General features: G+C 39.9%; 3 protein-coding genes across 14 annotated transcripts in view; all 3 read right to left on the reverse strand.

The window, feature by feature from the left end:
- The window catches only part of LOC137487286 (uncharacterized), an 18,706-nt gene extending 6,946 nt beyond the window's left edge, over nucleotides 1–11,760 (reverse strand). For 2 of the 7 annotated variants that reach the window (XR_015943096.1, XM_088650934.1), the window contains exons 1-3: nucleotides 3,552–3,581; nucleotides 2,445–2,506; nucleotides 1,091–1,220 (exon numbers count right to left, since the gene is read on the reverse strand). Coding sequence is in view for 5 of the 7 variants with exons in the window: in XM_088650934.1 (XP_088507060.1) it covers nucleotides 1,091–1,175 (85 nt within the window). In the remaining 2 variants the exon portion in view is untranslated. Of the gene's footprint in view, nucleotides 1–1,090; nucleotides 1,221–2,444; nucleotides 2,507–3,551; nucleotides 3,582–7,179; nucleotides 9,008–10,824; nucleotides 10,957–11,685 lie in introns of those variants that run through there. The other 5 variants (XR_015943095.1, XM_088650933.1, XM_088650935.1 and 2 more) reach the window with 4 other exon arrangements.
- The window catches only part of LOC148682569 (uncharacterized), a 1,090,975-nt gene that overhangs the window by 279,796 nt on the left and 793,679 nt on the right, over nucleotides 1–17,500 (reverse strand). The gene's annotated exons all lie outside the window — the stretch shown is intronic.
- LOC557537 overlaps nucleotides 13,176–17,500 on the reverse strand; it is a 4,974-nt gene continuing 649 nt past the window's right edge. For 2 of the 5 annotated variants that reach the window (XM_087250235.1, XM_087250236.1), the window contains exons 2-3: nucleotides 17,344–17,473; nucleotides 13,176–15,328 (exon numbers count right to left, since the gene is read on the reverse strand). In XM_087250235.1, the coding sequence (XP_087106361.1) occupies nucleotides 14,235–15,328; nucleotides 17,344–17,428 (1,179 nt within the window). In that variant the 5' untranslated portion in view covers nucleotides 17,429–17,473 and the 3' untranslated portion in view covers nucleotides 13,176–14,234. Of the gene's footprint in view, nucleotides 15,332–17,343; nucleotides 17,476–17,500 lie in introns of those variants that run through there. The other 3 variants (XM_087250233.1, XM_087250234.1, XM_087250237.1) reach the window with 2 other exon arrangements.

The following is a 17,500-nucleotide window of genomic DNA, read 5'->3' on the forward strand; positions in this document are numbered from 1 at the left end:
ACATATTTTGCCAACAACAAAATTGTGGCTAGTGAAAATGCAGAGTGGCTAGTAACGTCAGAAAACTACTAGCCACTGTGGCTGGTAATCAAATAAGTTAATGTAAAGCCCTGTGTGTGTGTGTATATATATATATATATATATATATATATATATATATATATATATATATATATATATATATATATGGTAACACTTTATTTTAGCGTGTTAACCGCCAGCAGTTCACTTTATTCCAATTAAATCCACGTTTAATCATGACAAACTATACATCATTTCAAAGATCGAAGAGTTCTGAATACATATTTTACCACTGCTTTTTGTTATGTAGGAAGAGTAGTAGATTAAAGTAGAATATTATAGTCTAAACATAAAGCAATCACAGCTAACTATAGATTATCTTAAAGCTAAAAATGTTTAGCTTCCATATCTGATGAATGACTTTTGATAGATATAGTTACGGAGCAACAGTTGTTGATTAAGTGAGCTCATCAGAGTCTTAAAGCATTCCTTTGCTACAGCAATCCACATGTAAAATTAAATTTAGATGTTTTCTAGAAGCTAAATTAAACTAATCTGCCCATACTACGTCAGAATCCAATATCTACTTTACAAATACTGTCAACAGTATAAAAAATACAGTTCCTACTCCTCAAAACATTAAGAGGGCGCTCTTGTATGGTCGCCAATGTAAACTCTGGTGGTCATGTCTGGTACTGCAGCCAAACTAAATCTCACTGAAAGCTCTTTTTATTCCATCTCAAGCTCATCATCAACTTCAAATTTGAAATATAATTTGATCAGATATTAAGCTAGTTGATTTTCTGTACACTTAAACATGTTTTGTAAAATACATATTTTATATATTATATGAACATATATATCCATTGTTTTATTATTTTCATAAACAAAGGCACATAACTTTAGTTTTATTTAACTTTTCTGCTTCAATCTGAAAGGTGTCTTCTTTAAAATGAGACCCAGCTTGGAAGCGGTGCACCAAAGCCTTGAATATTGACAATCATTTAAGTTAAACGTGTTGTTTTCATGTCTATGTTGTATGAGTTGAGCTGTGAGAATGAAAGCCAACCTGTGTGTTGCTCAGCATCTTCATGTTTGACTGTGAATGTGTCTTCAATCTTCAGGTCTTCACTCTCCTCTTTAATAAAGGCCATCTTTATAATAGTGGAGCTCAGTCGCTTCAGCAGGAGTTTCTCTGTCTGTTTAAGAGGAGAAGAATCAACACAAACAAGAAGAAATCAACACTAAACCTCTGTCTGTGTCTCAATCACCTCTCTAGTGCACTAGGAATCACTCGATAAGACAAAAACTAGCATGTATCAGGAGTCAGTCAATGCATGTTTAATATATTATGATCCGTTATATGAAGCCTGATCATTTATTTGATGTCAGGTGTCGTAAGTGGAGAGTTTGTGACAGGATTGAGGTAAAATTGGTTTAATATTCGCACATTCTCCTTAATAATATAATGTCAGAAAAATATTCATTGTAAATTCTAAATAGTGAAATCATATTAGCAGCCAATGATTATCAAAGTGCAGCATTATTTACAGTCAAATAAACAGAGCTAATGTTGTATTAAAGTCATTCCTACGTGTGATTTTCAGATCGAATACTCTAAGTAGCATGGTGAACAATATAGGGAGCGTGTCATTATAATTAATCTATTTAGTAAACATTGGGACAACCATGCTAGAAACATTTAATTAACTATCAATACATTTTACATGCTAATAACACACTAGGTTGTTGTTTTTAATTATGATACTCCAAAAAAATTATTCCATATAAATCCGCAAAATTCTTTGCAGAAAAAGCAAAAAATGTCCGCAGATCCTGCTTGGCCCTAGTCGGATGTTTTTGCTATTTCTGCTGAGAATTTTGGTAAAAATCTGCGGATTTCTGTGGAATTATTTTGGGAGTATCCAGTGGAGTATCACAACTAAAACCTTAATATATGAATATATATTAAAAAGTAATAAATTACTGAATAAAAACTGAATAAATTCAGATTTACACATTTACTCAAGTAAATAAACAGAATTAATGATGGGCTAGAAATCTGCGGGATTCTGCGCGCGGAGATTCCGTGTGGGACTAGTCAAAACTGATGTTAACACAGCTGTCATAAAATAATATCAATATGTGGAGCTTTTTGGATTCTTTGAAGCTGTGAAAATGAAAAATCTAAAGCAGGAAACACAATAGGACCATTGTTATTGTTTACATCCCTCAAGATGGTCTAAAAAATACAGACTGTCTATGAGTAAAACCTTCAAACGTCAAGCTTTCTCAGAGTTAAATCAGACATTCAGACCTGACTTTGTCAAGCTGTTACAACATTTTATTCACTATTTTGTTACCAATTTCTGCTTTACTGATTTATTGAACGTCTGAATGTGCATATGCGCTACCAAATTTACCTCAAATGTGACAGGAATATACAGTTAAACTGTCTGTAATGTCCAGTCCCTGCAGGAGTTTCCTATTGTACACAGAATTTAACGCAAAATCAAGCAAAAGCCACAATAATTCTTAATAAAACATGAAAGTTTTCATAATTAATACAGAATTCCCACATGTTTTGTATAGCCAGATACTTTACGTGACATTATTTCAACACTTGATGTACTGTGTGTGTTTTAAAGTGCTCTCATTCATTATTATTATATTTAATACGCTGTGAGGAATTAAGATAAAACTAAGCACAAAGAGCAATGATGATTTCTTATTGTTATGTCTACAAATGGATATTAATAATTAGTTGTTGCTCTAAATCTCACCAGTAATATCTTACATGCTTTGTGATTGTTTTATACTCTTATATCGAGTCATTAATACATAAAATATGACAAACTAACTTTTTTTACAAGCTTAGTAAGTTTCTAATTTTGTTTCTCTCAGTGATTCCTACATTTAAATTACCGAGCACAATGTTTATTGAGGTAAAAAGAGTTATTTTCACTAGAAATCAACTCGAAATCTTTGAGAAAAGCCATTATAAAACAATTTTAGGCTGCAAAAATCCGAGAAATGTGCATCAGAATGTCTTTATCTGTTCATTTCCCTGCATAAAGACACTTGTATGATATACTATCAGCTTATTCATAAAGATGACCTTCATGTTTAGTACATTACACCAGTTTAAGACAATAACCAAGTCGAACTGCTAGCAAATGTGAACTAACTACAAAACAGCCAATGGCTTCATTCACTCTAGAGTGATTTAAATGAGTTTTAAAGTAAGAAACTCTGATTTCAGAAAAGAAAACACACGACAGAGGCTAAAATCATCGATTAGTTGTGAGCTGTATGGTGAATTAACGTGTACACTGCTCTGCCTGTGCTCACTCGATGATCAATGTTAACTAAATAAAGAAATTCGCGCTTTACTTTCACTAAATAACCTCCGTTAACATCTAAACACAGCATTTACCTTTACGTAAACAAATTATGAAATAAACCAAAAACCTGCGTCGATTTTAACACTTTAAAACACTATATACAATACTGTAATATAAATTACAAACCTTCCCTCAGCCGAATCTCAACAGCAGCAGGAGCGCGGCATGATGGCGTCAGGTCAACAGACCAAAATAAAAGTCCCGCTATGTAAAAACCACAAAGGAAATGTTATATATGAGTATGGTGAAAAACATAAACGATATATTAAGAACTACTAAGAAAAGTGTGTGAGATTGTCTAAAAAGTTAAAATGCAACAAATGTGTAAGCAATGTTATTTGTTTTTTTATAAAACTATAAAAGCATGCAGATTTTATGTCTATTAGTGGTTGTATGCTGTTTTTAATAACTTGCACACAATTAAATTATAATTATTAATTTATATTAAATTGTACTGCTCTCTCTCTCTCTCTCTCTCTCTCTCTCTCTCTCTCTCTCTCTGTCTTTTCATGGACTAAATAAGTAAATAAGTCTCATTCAGTCACTCACTTGACACCAGTGTTACTGGTTACTTTTGAAAGTAATGCATTACAATATCGAGTTACCCCCTAAAAGTAACCAGTTGTGTTATATTTTATTGTAAGTAATGTGTTATGTTACTATTAAGCTACTTTTCTTTACCTGGCTGAGGCTTGTTCCCTTTCAGAACTTACAGAACATCCTGAACTCAGAGCTGTAGGTGCCGTATACAGATTAACGAAAGTTCATTTCAATTTAGCCATTTAGTTTTTAGTAATGAATTAAATTAAAAAGTAACTTGCAGTACATTTAAAATTTTAAAGTAATGCATTAATTTACTGGTTACTTTGAAAAGTAATATTGTTACATAACGTTACACGAGTGTCCACTTCTGACTGAACATCTCTATGGGTTTAAATAGAGTGTGCTAAACACCTGAGCAAAACAAAATATCAACGTCTATTGATGTTACAGCTTGACGTTATGTGGACGTTACCACTAAGACGTCTATCAGATGTTGGATTTTGGTTGCCAGACCTGACGAATAAATGTCAGTATTTGAGATCAGTATGACGCTGGTTTAAGATGTTGGCTCCACGTTGAATTTGGTCACTTTCTAACACAACCTAAAATCAACCAAATATCAACGTCATTATTGGAGGTCAAAATGACATTGTCTTTAGACGCTGGTGACCTAAATCTAACCTAATATTAATGCTGTTTGACGCTGTCTGTTGGCTCTCTAACCCTTTACACAGTTGAACATGAAGTTTTCTTCATTCAGCTTGCGATTTTCTCTAAACAAATGTTTGCAGCATTGTCAGTTACTACAGTAGTGTGAATGGTAATTTACCCATAATCATGTGATTTACATAGAAGTCAAATGTTGTGCATGTTACCCATTGAATTGAGTACACATTCAAAATAGAATCATGGCAGAATATTCTCTGATGTCCACTTTGCAGGTCACTTATGGTCAGATATACAAAATAGGCATACCGTGGGGCCAAAAGGACAAGGACTGGGAACCGCTGGATCATGATAAGCAATGCTTATCCCTTATTGTGTATGTCTTCAGCCTTTGAACAGTTGCTGTAGTGTCCTTTTAATACCAAATTAAACCTATGCAACACCTTTGATTCGGTCTACGTAAGGGAAGGGGAAGAGTGGACAGCTGCTTTTAACATTCCCAGGGGACACTTTGAATGTCAGGTTATGCTTTTTGTGTTGGCCTAAAGCTCCAGCAATCATGAAACACTCATTAAGGACGTGTTGCTCAGTGTCAACATGGCTAACCAGTTCATGTACATCTACCTCAATGACATGATGTTTTATTCTTCTCTCCAGAAACACGTCAGACATGTGCTAGAAGTTGCTAGAGAATTAAAGGATAGGCCTTTTGTTGGGGTTCAAATGCCTGACCATGATATGTTGGTCAACCCTAGATCTTTGCAAGGCACTGCATTTCTGCCAACAGTGTTATTTCCAATTTTATGCCAAGACAATATTCAGGTGGTCTGACAATCTCAAAACTGCTTTGTTTTGGCGCTTCTTCTCAAAGCCCCTTGTCCGTCAGTGTCATTTCCCAAATGTAACTGATAATTGGTACCAGTGTTGCTGTCCATCAAGTTAGCTTTGAAACAGAGGCACTGTTTATTGAAGGGTTCAAGGGTGCTGTGGAGAGGCATGATCGAACACCCAATGAGGGGGGAGAGCATGCTCAGAGCCCGGCGGCTAATCAGCAGGCCAATCAAAAATAATAAATAACACTATAGAGAGGAGAGAGCACACACACACCTCAACTGCTACACGTGTTGTGCATTTAAAAAATAAAACTATATTACTTACCTGATATCGCCGACCCTGTCTTCTTCTTCCCCCACAACAACGAACAATATTACAGGTGCCTATACCAAGGGTGCCCAATCCTGTTCCTGGAGATCTACTTTCCTGCATAGTTCAGCAGCAACCTTGATTAAACAAACCTGTCTTTTATTTTCAAGTGCTCCTTCAGATCCTACTTATCTGGTTTAGTTGTTTTTGATCCTGGAATCTGCAGGAAGGTAGATCTACAGGAACAGGATTGGGCACACCTGGTCTACACCAATGGTTCTCAACCTTGTTCCTGGAGCCTCCAACACTGCCTGTTTTGCATATCTCCTTAGTCAGACACACCTGATTCAACTTATTAGCAGAGACTCCAGGTTCACAAATTGTCATGTGAGACAAAAGAGACAAGCAAAATATGTAGGTCAGGACTGAACACAAAATTGTATCAAGTTGAAAAAGCCTCAATTCCAAGGAGGCTCAGTGGACTTTTATTTGTTGTGATTTCAAGATTTTGTTGTGCCTTTCAAAGCAGTGGAGGACTCATGCAAGCACTGCTGGTCCTCACAAGCAATATTATGTTCCCATTTTATGTTTACAAGCTATATTATGGTTCTACCACAGTCTCTGGGCTGCAAAGTCAGTTTAAGTGTGGTGGGTTTACCTGTGTTTTTCCCCAGCACAAGTTACCTTCTGTTAATCTTACACAAGAAAATGAATGGAAAGACAGGTTAAACAGTCTGTGGATATCTGCGGCCTCAGATTTCATGTGGGCCAAGTGAAAATCCAAACGCAAGTGGAGAACTCTAATCAAGTTTAACTTGTCCACATTTGACCACTTCCAGAGGCAGTCAAAAATATACCAGGGGTGCCTGAACCTCGGACCTGGAGTTCTAGTATCCTGCAGAGTAAAGCTCCAACCCCAATTAGACTCACCTGAATCAGCTAATCAAGCTCTTTTAGTCAAACCAGAAGCTTCCAGGCAAGAACTCTACAGGACATCATACCAAGTTTAGGCCCCCCTGCCGTAGACTGTGAAAAAAGATTCTTGTAGTGTCCTTCACATCACACGTAGGTTTCTGAAGAGTGTAGGGCTGTTTCTCAGTTCCAAAAATGCAAAGAACGGACTTGCATTCTTGTGAAGACCGTTCCTGCCAGGTCACCTCGGACTAATGTACTCGGCACACCACCGAGGGTCACTCAAAAAATAAGCAAAAACGAGGGAAAGAGGTAGGCTTTGGAGAGAGCTACAGATGCCTTATTGTAGAGTGAAAAGCTCATCACTTCATAAAACATGATGCATTTGTGTTCTGACCACATGTGCTTGGTTGTATCCTAAATCAATAATGAAAGGGGACTGACAGTTTTAACCCAAAACATGACCAGTCAGACGAAGAAGAGCCAGAAGTAGAGATTCAATCAAAGAAAGTTTACTGAGGATAGTTGCATTTTTTCAGATCTGTAACAATGATCCACAAATAAATAGAAGACACACATGCACACAACAAAGTACAATCTGTTTCATACTCTAGGCCATCTTATCAAAACTGGCACAATCAACATTCAATTTGGCAGCTTGCTACTACACAGATAGTCCATCTTGTAAGCAAAGAAATTTGCTCAAAAAGAATTAACGCATAAAATGGCAAATAACTCAAGAAACAGTTGTTTCCAATCCATCAAGAGTCCAGTCTCACTCAAGAGGTCTCCATGACCTCTGACCTGGCTTGGTAGATCCTGAGGAATCAAATCATTTGGCATACAGAAAAAACAATGACACACTTATTACTCCAGTTTTACTCTGAGGAGGGATGACACTAAGGTCATTATATTATCTAGGCCAGGGATCACCAAACTTGTTTCTGGAGATGCGGTGTCCTGCAGATTTTAGTCCCAACCCTAATCAAACACACCTGAACAAGCTAATCAAGCTCTTACTAGGTATACTCGAAACACCCAGGCAGGTGTGTTGAGGCAAGTTGGAGCTTAACCCTGCAGGGTACCGGACCTCCAGGAACGAGAATGGTGACCCCTGGTCTAGGCAGGAGCCAAGAGGTTCCCACATGTCAAAAAGGTGCCTGAACAGAAGCTGCTTCCATAATGTGCTTGAACAGCCACAAAACATCACTTTCTCCACCTACTGACCTAATGCTTGTGAGCGGTATTCATGTGGTATTTCAGCCCTGAATCATGTTTGAAACTCTTTTCACAATGACCACACCTGAAGGGTCTCTCTCCAGTGTGAACCCTCATGTGTTTGTTAAGAAGACCTATTTGGTTGAAAGTTTTTCCACACTGGTCACAGGTGAAAGACCTTTCCTCAGTGTGGATTCTCATGTGGGCATTCATGTTATTTTTGTAGCTGAAACTCTTTCCACAGTGAGGGCACGTGTAGGGTTGCTCTCCATTGTGAATCCTCATGTGGTCTTCAAAGCGTTGCTTATCAAAGAATTCCTTCCCGCAGTTGGAGCACGTGAAGCGTTTCTCTCTTGAGTGAACTCGAATATGAACTTTGAGATGTTCTTCTTGATCAAAACTCTTTCCACACTGACTGCAGGTGAACGGCTGCTCGCTATTGTGAACTAAAACGTGTTTCCTAAAGCTGACCTTTTGAGTGAAACGTATTCCACACTGTTTGCAGGTGAAAATCTTCTCTCCAGAGTGGACTGTCATGTGGTATTTAAGGGTTTCTTTTCTGCTGAAACTCTTCCCACACTCTTGGCAGGTGAAGGGCTTTTCTCCAGTGTGAATTCTCATGTGGATTCCAAGTCCTTCAGCATGAATGAAGCTCTTTCCACACAGTGTGCAGGTGTAAGGCTTTTCTCCAGTGTGAATTCTTCTGTGTCCAACAAGGCTTTTACTTTGTCTGAAACTCTTTCCACACTGCTCACAGGTAAACGGCTTCTCTCCAGAGTGAATCTTCATGTGGATTTTAAGTGAAGAAGATTGACTGAAACTCTTTCCACACTCTTGGCAGGAGTAAGGTTTCTCTCCAGTGTGAATCCTCGTGTGGACCTTAAGATGTTCATGTTGCCTAAAACTCTTTCCACACTGTTGGCAGAGGAAAGATTTTTCACCTCTGTTTTTTTTAGTTCTTTTCTGTGAGGAAGTCTTCTCAGTATCTGAGCAACTAAAGGATGCTTCTTCAGTTTTGAAACCAAAATGCTTCTCATGTTGATCTTGCTCTTCTTCTTCAATGAGTACTTCAGTCTCCTCTTTCAGTTCAATCAGCTCTACTGCGAGAAAACAAAACAAAAAACATTTCAACAAACGTGAAAATCTTGAGATAAAGTATGAAGCATCAAAACCATCTTACAACTAATGAAATAAAGTAAACTAAAATGTCAGATGTACAGCTTAACATCAGACAAAAGTAAACCATTCTCAATTATTTACTGTTTCCATATAATTTTTAATGAGAATTAAGCATATAATGAACCACTACCTTATCATGGTGGAAGGTTTGAGGGCCTGAATGATCCTAGGAGCTATGTTTAGTGAGCTAAATGCCTCTGGTAAAGTGTCGCAAGACAAAAAAGGTACTAGATAACAGGTCAGACTCAGTATGGTCCAAAAGCCCTTATGAGTGAAGTTAAATCAAGGACCATGACGTTGCACAGTATGGGACACCAGGCCTGAATTTTGGGGCTCGTGTAATAGAGACTCTTCCCTCCTCTGAACCCCAAAAAGGTGCACTACTGACAGATGCTAGAGGCCATGGTCTTTAGCCTCCTTGCTTGGGCAACGGACTCCTATGTTGAGAGTCGGCAGTTCGTTCCTAAATCAGGCTGTACTCACACTATGTACAGTGGCCTCGAACCGGGCCAAAGCACGCTTGTCCCCCTTTCTGTCTCCCCCGACGGCCCACACTCACATTACATTCGGGCCTGGGCACGCTAACGTCATCGATGCTGCGCTGTACAGTAAGCAGCCAGCTAATAAAATGCTGTGCAGGTAAACCTCAGTCCTCTGAACCCGAAAAGCACTCTAGCGACAGATGCTAGAGGCCATGGTCTTTAGTTTCCTTGTTAGAGCAACTGACTCATACGGAGAGTCATAGGTTGGATCCCAGCTTGAAGGGGGTTGAGCGGTGTAGGACTGGTGGGGTTATGCTGTGTTAACACCAGATGCGGAACGTGCGGATAAATCGCGCTATTCGCGCGTAAATTGCCGCGTGAACATTTGAGTTTACTCGCTTAATTCACTTCAGAACAGACGCGGATTCGCGTGATGGGCAGGGCTTCTGTCTGCCCGGTGACTCTAGCTTCATAGCTAAATGGCTAACATGGATTTTTGAAGAAAACAACAGTGTTTATGTGCTTTATGAAGACTGAAAAACAGCGTTGATACGTTTAGTGTCCTGTCTGAGTCCACTACATCCTTTCAGAGGTGCATCCAGCTCTGTGAGCTCATAAAAGTTTTCATAGGCTCATAGGTTCTATGTCACAATCACGCCCCCACAAGAGCAAGCTTCTGATTGGTTAACGCGGCGCGAATGTACGCTGAAGTTCATATTTTCGAATTCGAGAGATTCGAGAGATTCGCGCGAAGCGCTCGTTAAGCACGTCAAACGCGCAAAACTCTCAATTCGCCCCGCGTCATTCGCGCAATTTGCGTCACGCCATTCACGCGTATTGCGCCGCAGGATGTCTATTCGCGCGTTTGCATTGACTTAAAATGTAAATTACTCGCGCTTGACACCATGATGATTTAATCCTTGGACACAGAAGCTTGCTCAAAAGGGCCCCCCGCCCTGCACATTTGTATGACTGTTTTATTTGACAAAAAGATTGTGGGGTGGGGTGGGGGATAATGGAGAGCCACTGCATTGAATAGTGATCTCCCTAATGCTCCCCAGGCAGCCAACTGCTCCACTTATGTCACTTATGATAAACGCATTTGCTAAATGCCTAAATGTAAATGTCACTGGGGAAAGAGCTTGAGCTGGTGCCGGACGTTGAACTGTACTGATTGGAGATAGTCTGGCTTACCTCCACGCATTGATGTACTGGTAGAAAATAATTTTTAAAAAGCTGTGAGAATGAAAGCCAACCTGTTATCTGCTCAGCATCTTCATGTTTGACTGTGAATGTGTCTTCAATCTTCAGGTCTTCACTCTCCTCTTTAATAAAGGCCATCTTTATAATAGTGGAGCTCAGTCGCTTCAGCAGGAGTTTCTCTGTCTGTTTAAGAGGAGAAGAATCAACACAAACAAGAAGAAATCAACACTAAACATCTGTCTGTGTCTCAATCACTTCTCTAGCTCACTAGTCAGAATCACTCAGAATAAAGAATAAAACAACTCTTTAACTTTGTTTTATAGTGATCTGTAAATTACACTGCAAACAATATTAGTTTCTACCTCACCCTTAGCAGGTGTCCCATAATGAGGTGAGGTTTATATGATTTATAGAGAACCTATTGTCTTAGAGTGCTTGTTTTTAGTGGGTATGCAATGCATTATGGGTACTGTGGATTTGGAAAAGCCTGTCATTATAAACTTGCTCCATTTAAGACCTGCCTTGTTCAAAACAATGCACATGTGTGACTAACACTGATTTGTGATAGTTTGTATGTTTTGTGCTCAGAAATTTGTTTACAGAACTGTTAATAGAGGATTTATATAACACTTCCTCTACAGCAGCAGCGAAATGTGTAAAATCATGTCAAAAACACTACAGTGATGTTAAATCCAGTTGTAAAACACCCAAAACATACAATAGCCACTGTATTTTAATGTGATACTTCTAATATTTGATCATATTAAATACCACATTTAATAAGGGGAGAATCTTCTGTTGCTCCTGTAGAGATGTGGTTCACTCTCACTAAATCACCTTCATTAACATTTAAGTAAAGTATTAGAGTGCCGACATCAATAATAAGAGAATTCACAAACAAATGAATGACTTGCCTGAGCTAGTGATGTAGATACAAACACTTCAGATGAAAAATTCTTCCTTCAGCTGAATCACAACAAAGGAAGTGCGGCGCAGCTTGATGACGTCACGCAAAGAGACCAAAATAAAAGTTCCCCATACACAACTTGTATGCAAAACCACAAATTCAGCAAAAGATATGTTATATATGGATATAGTGAAATTAATAATTATATGCATACAACGCACCAAAATGTACAACAACTAATAAAGAAACATAGTTTAAAATGTGAAATAAAGTAAAGTGTATTAAAGTTTTAGTGCTTCCCTACTGCAATAAATCAGCTAATAAAGGGTTTTAGCTGCTAGCTGTTTTAGCTGGTCCAGCTTTAGCTAAACTGATGAAAAACTGGTTATATATTTATACCCCATTTTAAGAAAAATACTTTTATCTATATCTCAGTGATATAGTTTAGTCCATTTTAACAAAACAGATTTATTAAACAGGTATGTTTATTCAAATAAAATTTAGCCACTAAACATGACAGACCCTGGCTTTTGGACTTGTTGCTGGTAACAGTCTGGATGCTCCTTTTCTTCTTTGGTCCTTTAGGTGTCCACTTCTCCCTAAAAATGCCTGAGATACTGCTTCATCTGAGCACAGTGCATGTTTTCACTGTGTGTTGGTCCATCCTAGATACCTCCGAGCCCAGAGAAGTGCTGGTGCTTCTGGACACTGTTAACATAGGGCTTCCTTTTGACACAGTGCGGTTTTGACTGGCGTTTGTGGATGTAACTCTGAATTGTGGTACTTGATAAAGGTTTGCCGCAGTAGTGCTGAGCCCATGTGCTGATTTGGCTTATAGAAGAATGAGGATTCTTGATGCAGCGCCACCTGAGGGGTCGGAGGTCACAGTTGTTCAGCTTAGGCTTGCACTCTTGTCCTTTACGCACTGAAACTCCTCCAGATTCCTTCAATCTTTAATGCTGTTCTGCACAGTTGAAGGTGAAATATCCACGTCTCCCTCTCTTTCTCTGAGGAACATTGTTTAAACATTTCAATCATTTTCCCAAATATTTGTGGGCAAACTGGCGATCCTCTGCCCATCTTTGCTCTTAAATGACTAGACTAGTGGTGTCCAAACTTGGTCCTGGAGGGCTGGTGTCCTGCATATTTTAGTCCCAACCCCAATTAAACACATTGAACCAGCTAATAGAGCGCTTTCTAGGTATACTAGACTTCCAGGCAGGTGTGATGGAGGAAGTTGGAGCTAAGCTAAGCAGGACACCGGCCCTATAGGACTGAGTTTGGACATCGCTAGACCTTTCTTGGATGCTGCTTTTGTACTAAATCATAATCACAATCCCCTGTTTCACATCACTTCATTATTTCACCAGTTAGCCCATTAGCTAGCCCTAAACTGCTCCTGTTACAACTGTTCCTAGAATGTGTAGCAGGTCTGAATGACAGGAAGGGATGAATATTTACAAATGAAATGAAGTTGACCAGACAAAACATCAAATATTGTGTGTTCATGTTGTCTTTAATGAAATACAAATCAAAGTACATTTAGAAATCACTACTTTCTTTTTTAATTCGCGTTTTCCATACCGTCCCAACTCTTTTCGATTTGGGGTTGTACACATTAAAGTTAGGAGAAAAAAAAGGACTTACGATCAGCTGGTGCACCACTGCCCATGTGTAATATGTAAACATTTGAAGTACAGTGGCAGAAAATAGTAAGCCAACTCTTAAGTTGATATAGCAGACACACAGTGTCAAAGTTGGACTCAAATCGAACACCACTAGAATAACAAAAGAGTTGGTTTTCCCTCTTGGTGCAGTTGGTTTGGGCAGGTGTGAATGCAGCAATCGTACTCGAATGCGCAGCAAAAAGTGGACCAAAAAAGCGTACCAATGAGGAGGTATCGGTACGCTCTCAAATGAACCCTGAAGCGGTTTGTTTGTGGTGAGAATATGATCCGAACTAAAACAGACCCAACCGCTAAAAGTACTGTGCCTTTTTGGACTAATCCAGCTGCCGTAGGCTGATGCGCTGTGCATTATGGGATGTGGAGGAAAAGTATTTGTTGACAGCGCTTAACCAACAGAGAGAGGGAAAAACATGGATCATTAGTAATATTTCCAGAAGATGACCATGTCGCAGTTTAGCTAAATCAATACACGCCTCCTCCTGAAGTGACGTGGAATGTGCCTTCGCTGTTTGTAATGCTTTAAACATTGTTTTCCAGCGGCAGCTGCGCTTCATTCTCGAAATGTAGCTAGAGTTAGTCTAAACTGATGTATACAAACTATATAGTACAAACTGAGCAGGGACACAATCAGCCAGTTCAGCCGTCCCTCCAGAGTCAAAAGCCACATTCGTGTCTGTCGGTTTGTTTACCTGCTGGAGTTCCATTGGCATTTTCCTACGTGTTAATTCTGACCAATCGAAAATCAGTTTAGGAAATACGCTCAATAAAATCTGGCCAATAAGTGATGTGGATTTTGTCAGATGACTGCATTTTGGTTCTTCTCAACTGGTCTGGACCAAATGAAGCGAACTGCAGATGTGAAAGCGCCCTAATGTGTACATTTGTGAGCGGTGTTCATGTGGTATTTAAGCCCTGAATCATGTTTGAAACTCTTTCCACAATGACCACACCTGAAGGGTCTCTCTCCGGTGTGAACCCTCATGTGTATGTTGAGGTGTCCTATTTGGTTGAAGTCTTTTCCACACTGGTCACAGGTGAAAGACCTTTCCTCAGTGTGGATTCTCATGTGGGCATTCATGTTCTTTTTGTAGCTGAAAGTCTTTCCACAGTGAGGGCACGTGTAGGGTTGCTCTCCATTGTGAATCCTCATGTGGTCTTCAAAGCGTTGCTTATCATAGAACCCCTTCCCACAGGTAGAACACGTGAAGCGTTTCTCTTTAGAGTGAACTCTAATATGAACTTTGAGATGTTCTTCTTGATCAAAACTCTTTCCACACTGACTGCAGGTGAACGGCTGCTCGCTATTGTGGACTAAAACGTGTTTCTTAAAGCTGACCTTTTGAGTGAAGCTTATTCCACACGGTTTGCAGGTGAAAATCTTCTCTCCTGAGTGGACTGTCATGTGGCATTTTAAGGTTTCTTTACTGTTGAAACTCTTCCCGCACTCTTGGCAGGTGAAGGGCTTTTCTCCAGTGTGAATTCGCATGTGGATTTCAAGCCCTGCAACTTGACTGAAGCTCTTTCCACACAGTGTGCAGGTGTAAGGCTTTTCTCCAGTGTGAATTCTTCTGTGTCCAACAAGGTTTTTTTTTTGTCTGAAACTCTTTCCACACTGCTCACAGGTAAACGGCTTCTCTCCAGAGTGAATCCTCATGTGTACTTTACGTGCAGAAGATTGACTGAAACTCTTTCCACACTCTTGGCAGGAGTAAGGTTTCTCTCCAGTGTGAATCCTGGTGTGGATCTTAAGTTGCTTACGTTGCCTAAAACTCTTTCCACACTGTTGGCAGATGAAAGATTTTTCACCTCTGGATCTTTGGGTTCTTTTCTGTGAGGAAGTCTTCTCAGTATCTGAGCAACTAAAGGATGCTTCTTCAGTTTTGAAACCAAGATGATTCTTATATTGGTCGTTCTCTTCTACTTCAATGAGTACTTCAGTCTCCTCTTTCAGATCAATCAACTCTACTGTGAGAAAACAAAACAAAATAACATTTCAAACAACGTGAAAATACTGAGATAAAAGATGAAGAAGCATCAGAACCGTCATACAACTAATGACCTAACATAAACTAAAGTGTCAGATTTACAGCTTATATAATAACTGATCAAAGAGAAACAAGTGTGAATGCTCAACATCAGAATAAAGCACACCATTCTCGATTCTTTACTGTTTCCATATCATTATTCTAATGAGGATTAAACAAATACTCCCAATATTACCTTGTTGAACCACTACCCTATCGTGGTGGAAGGTTTAAGGGCCTCATTAATCCTAGGAGCCATGTTTAGCGGGCTAAATGTCTCCGATAAAGTCTCGCAAGGCAAAAAAGGTACTAGGTGACAGGTCAGACTCAGTATGGTTCAAACAACCCTTATGAGTGAAGTTAAATCAAGGACCATGACGTTACACCAGCAGGGCCCCACACTGAAGCCTGGCCTGAAGTTTGGGGCTCGTGTAACAGAGACTTCTCACTCCTCTGAAACTAAAAAGGTGCACTGACAGATGCTAGAGGCCATGGTCTTTAGCCTCCTTGTTTGAGCGACTGATTCCCATGCTGAGAGTTGGCAGTTTGATCCTAGCTCAGAGCGGGTTGGGTGGTGTAGGACTGGTGGGGCTGCATTGGTGTCGTGACCCATATGGGAATAAGGTTTAAGGGGTGAGTGTAACAGAGGCCAGCTAATAACATGCTGTGCAGATAAACCTCAGTCCTCTGAAGCCGAAAAGGTGCTCTTGCAACAGATGCCAGAGGCTATGGTCTTTAACCTCCTTGTAAAAGGAACTGACTCACATACGAAGAGTCACAGGTTCGATCCCAGCTCCAAGCGGGTTGGGTGGTGTAGGACTGGTAGGGTTACACTCGCATCTTTACTCTAGGAACCTGGCAGCGCACAGCCCACTGGAGCGACATGGGACCATCTGTCTACAGAAACTGTAAGTGTTCGGTGCATCCGTGAACAAAGGCAAGGGCCTTGATGATCCGATCCTTGGACACAGAAGCTTGCTCAAAAGACATGGATGTCCCCTAAAGTACTGGTGGTTAGAGAGTGATCCCAAGGTTGCAGGGTTGAGCCTCAACACCGGCAAGGAGTGTAGGTAGAGGAGTGAAAAAGCCAATACTCTCTTCCATCGTCAATTCACCCTTTGACATTTCCGGGTTCCTCAGTAGCAGAAGTCATCATAGTTAAGTAAGCAGAGTGAATTGGAGAATACAAGGAGATTTCAAAGATTTAAGATGTTGATGAATATTGTTTGTCATAACAGTGTTGTAAAAAGGGTCCATATCACAACTGAGGTGATTCCCTTGAGCCATTGGTCCTCTATTCCAGTCCTTGGGCCCCCCGCCCTGCACATCTTGTTTTATTTGACACAGAAAGATTGTGAGGTGGGAGGGAGAGTGTATGGAGAGCCACTGCCTTGAGTAGTAAACCCCTAAATGTTCCCCGGGCAGCCCACTACTTTGGTGTGTGTGCTCATGCGAGTCACTTTTGATAAACGCATTTGCCAAACGCCTAAATGTAAATGTCACTGGGGAAAGAGCCTGAGCTTGTGCCAGAGGTTGAACTGTACTGATTGGAGAGAGTCACCACTCACAGTCTGGTCCTCAACTTATGGAGAAGGGCTGGACTGTCTCCTACTCTGGATTTTCCCACAGTTGAAGGTGGACTTGTGGTGTGGGCTTGCTTATAGCATTTCATCTGAGCCGCCATGTGTGTGAATGTGAGGTGAATGACTTCAGATCTGGGATAGATATTTCACTACAGTTTATTCTGGAGGAAATTCTAACAATCAGCTTTGTTTCTTTATGACTGTATGGGTCACCATTTCCCCCAGTTCTTTGATTGACACATTTTCTGCTCTCAGTAAATAGTCCATCAACGTAATGCTATAACTGCTGCAGCATGATTTGTACATGTACTGGTAGATAAAGTTTAACAAAAAAGTTCAACACAAAAGATCTTTGAGAATGAAAGCCAACCTGTTATCTGCTCAGCATCTTCATGTTTGACTGTGAATGTGTCTTCAATCTTCAGGTCTTCACTCTCCTCTTTAATAAAGGCCATCTTTATAATAGTGGAGCTCAGTCGCTTCAGCAGGAGTTTCTCTGTCTGTTTAAGAGGAGAAGAATCAACACA

This window comes from Danio rerio, chromosome 4, assembly GCF_052040795.2.
Source record: "Danio rerio strain M-AB ecotype USA chromosome 4, GRCz13ab, whole genome shotgun sequence".
Taxonomy (NCBI): Eukaryota; Metazoa; Chordata; class Actinopteri; order Cypriniformes; family Danionidae; genus Danio; species Danio rerio.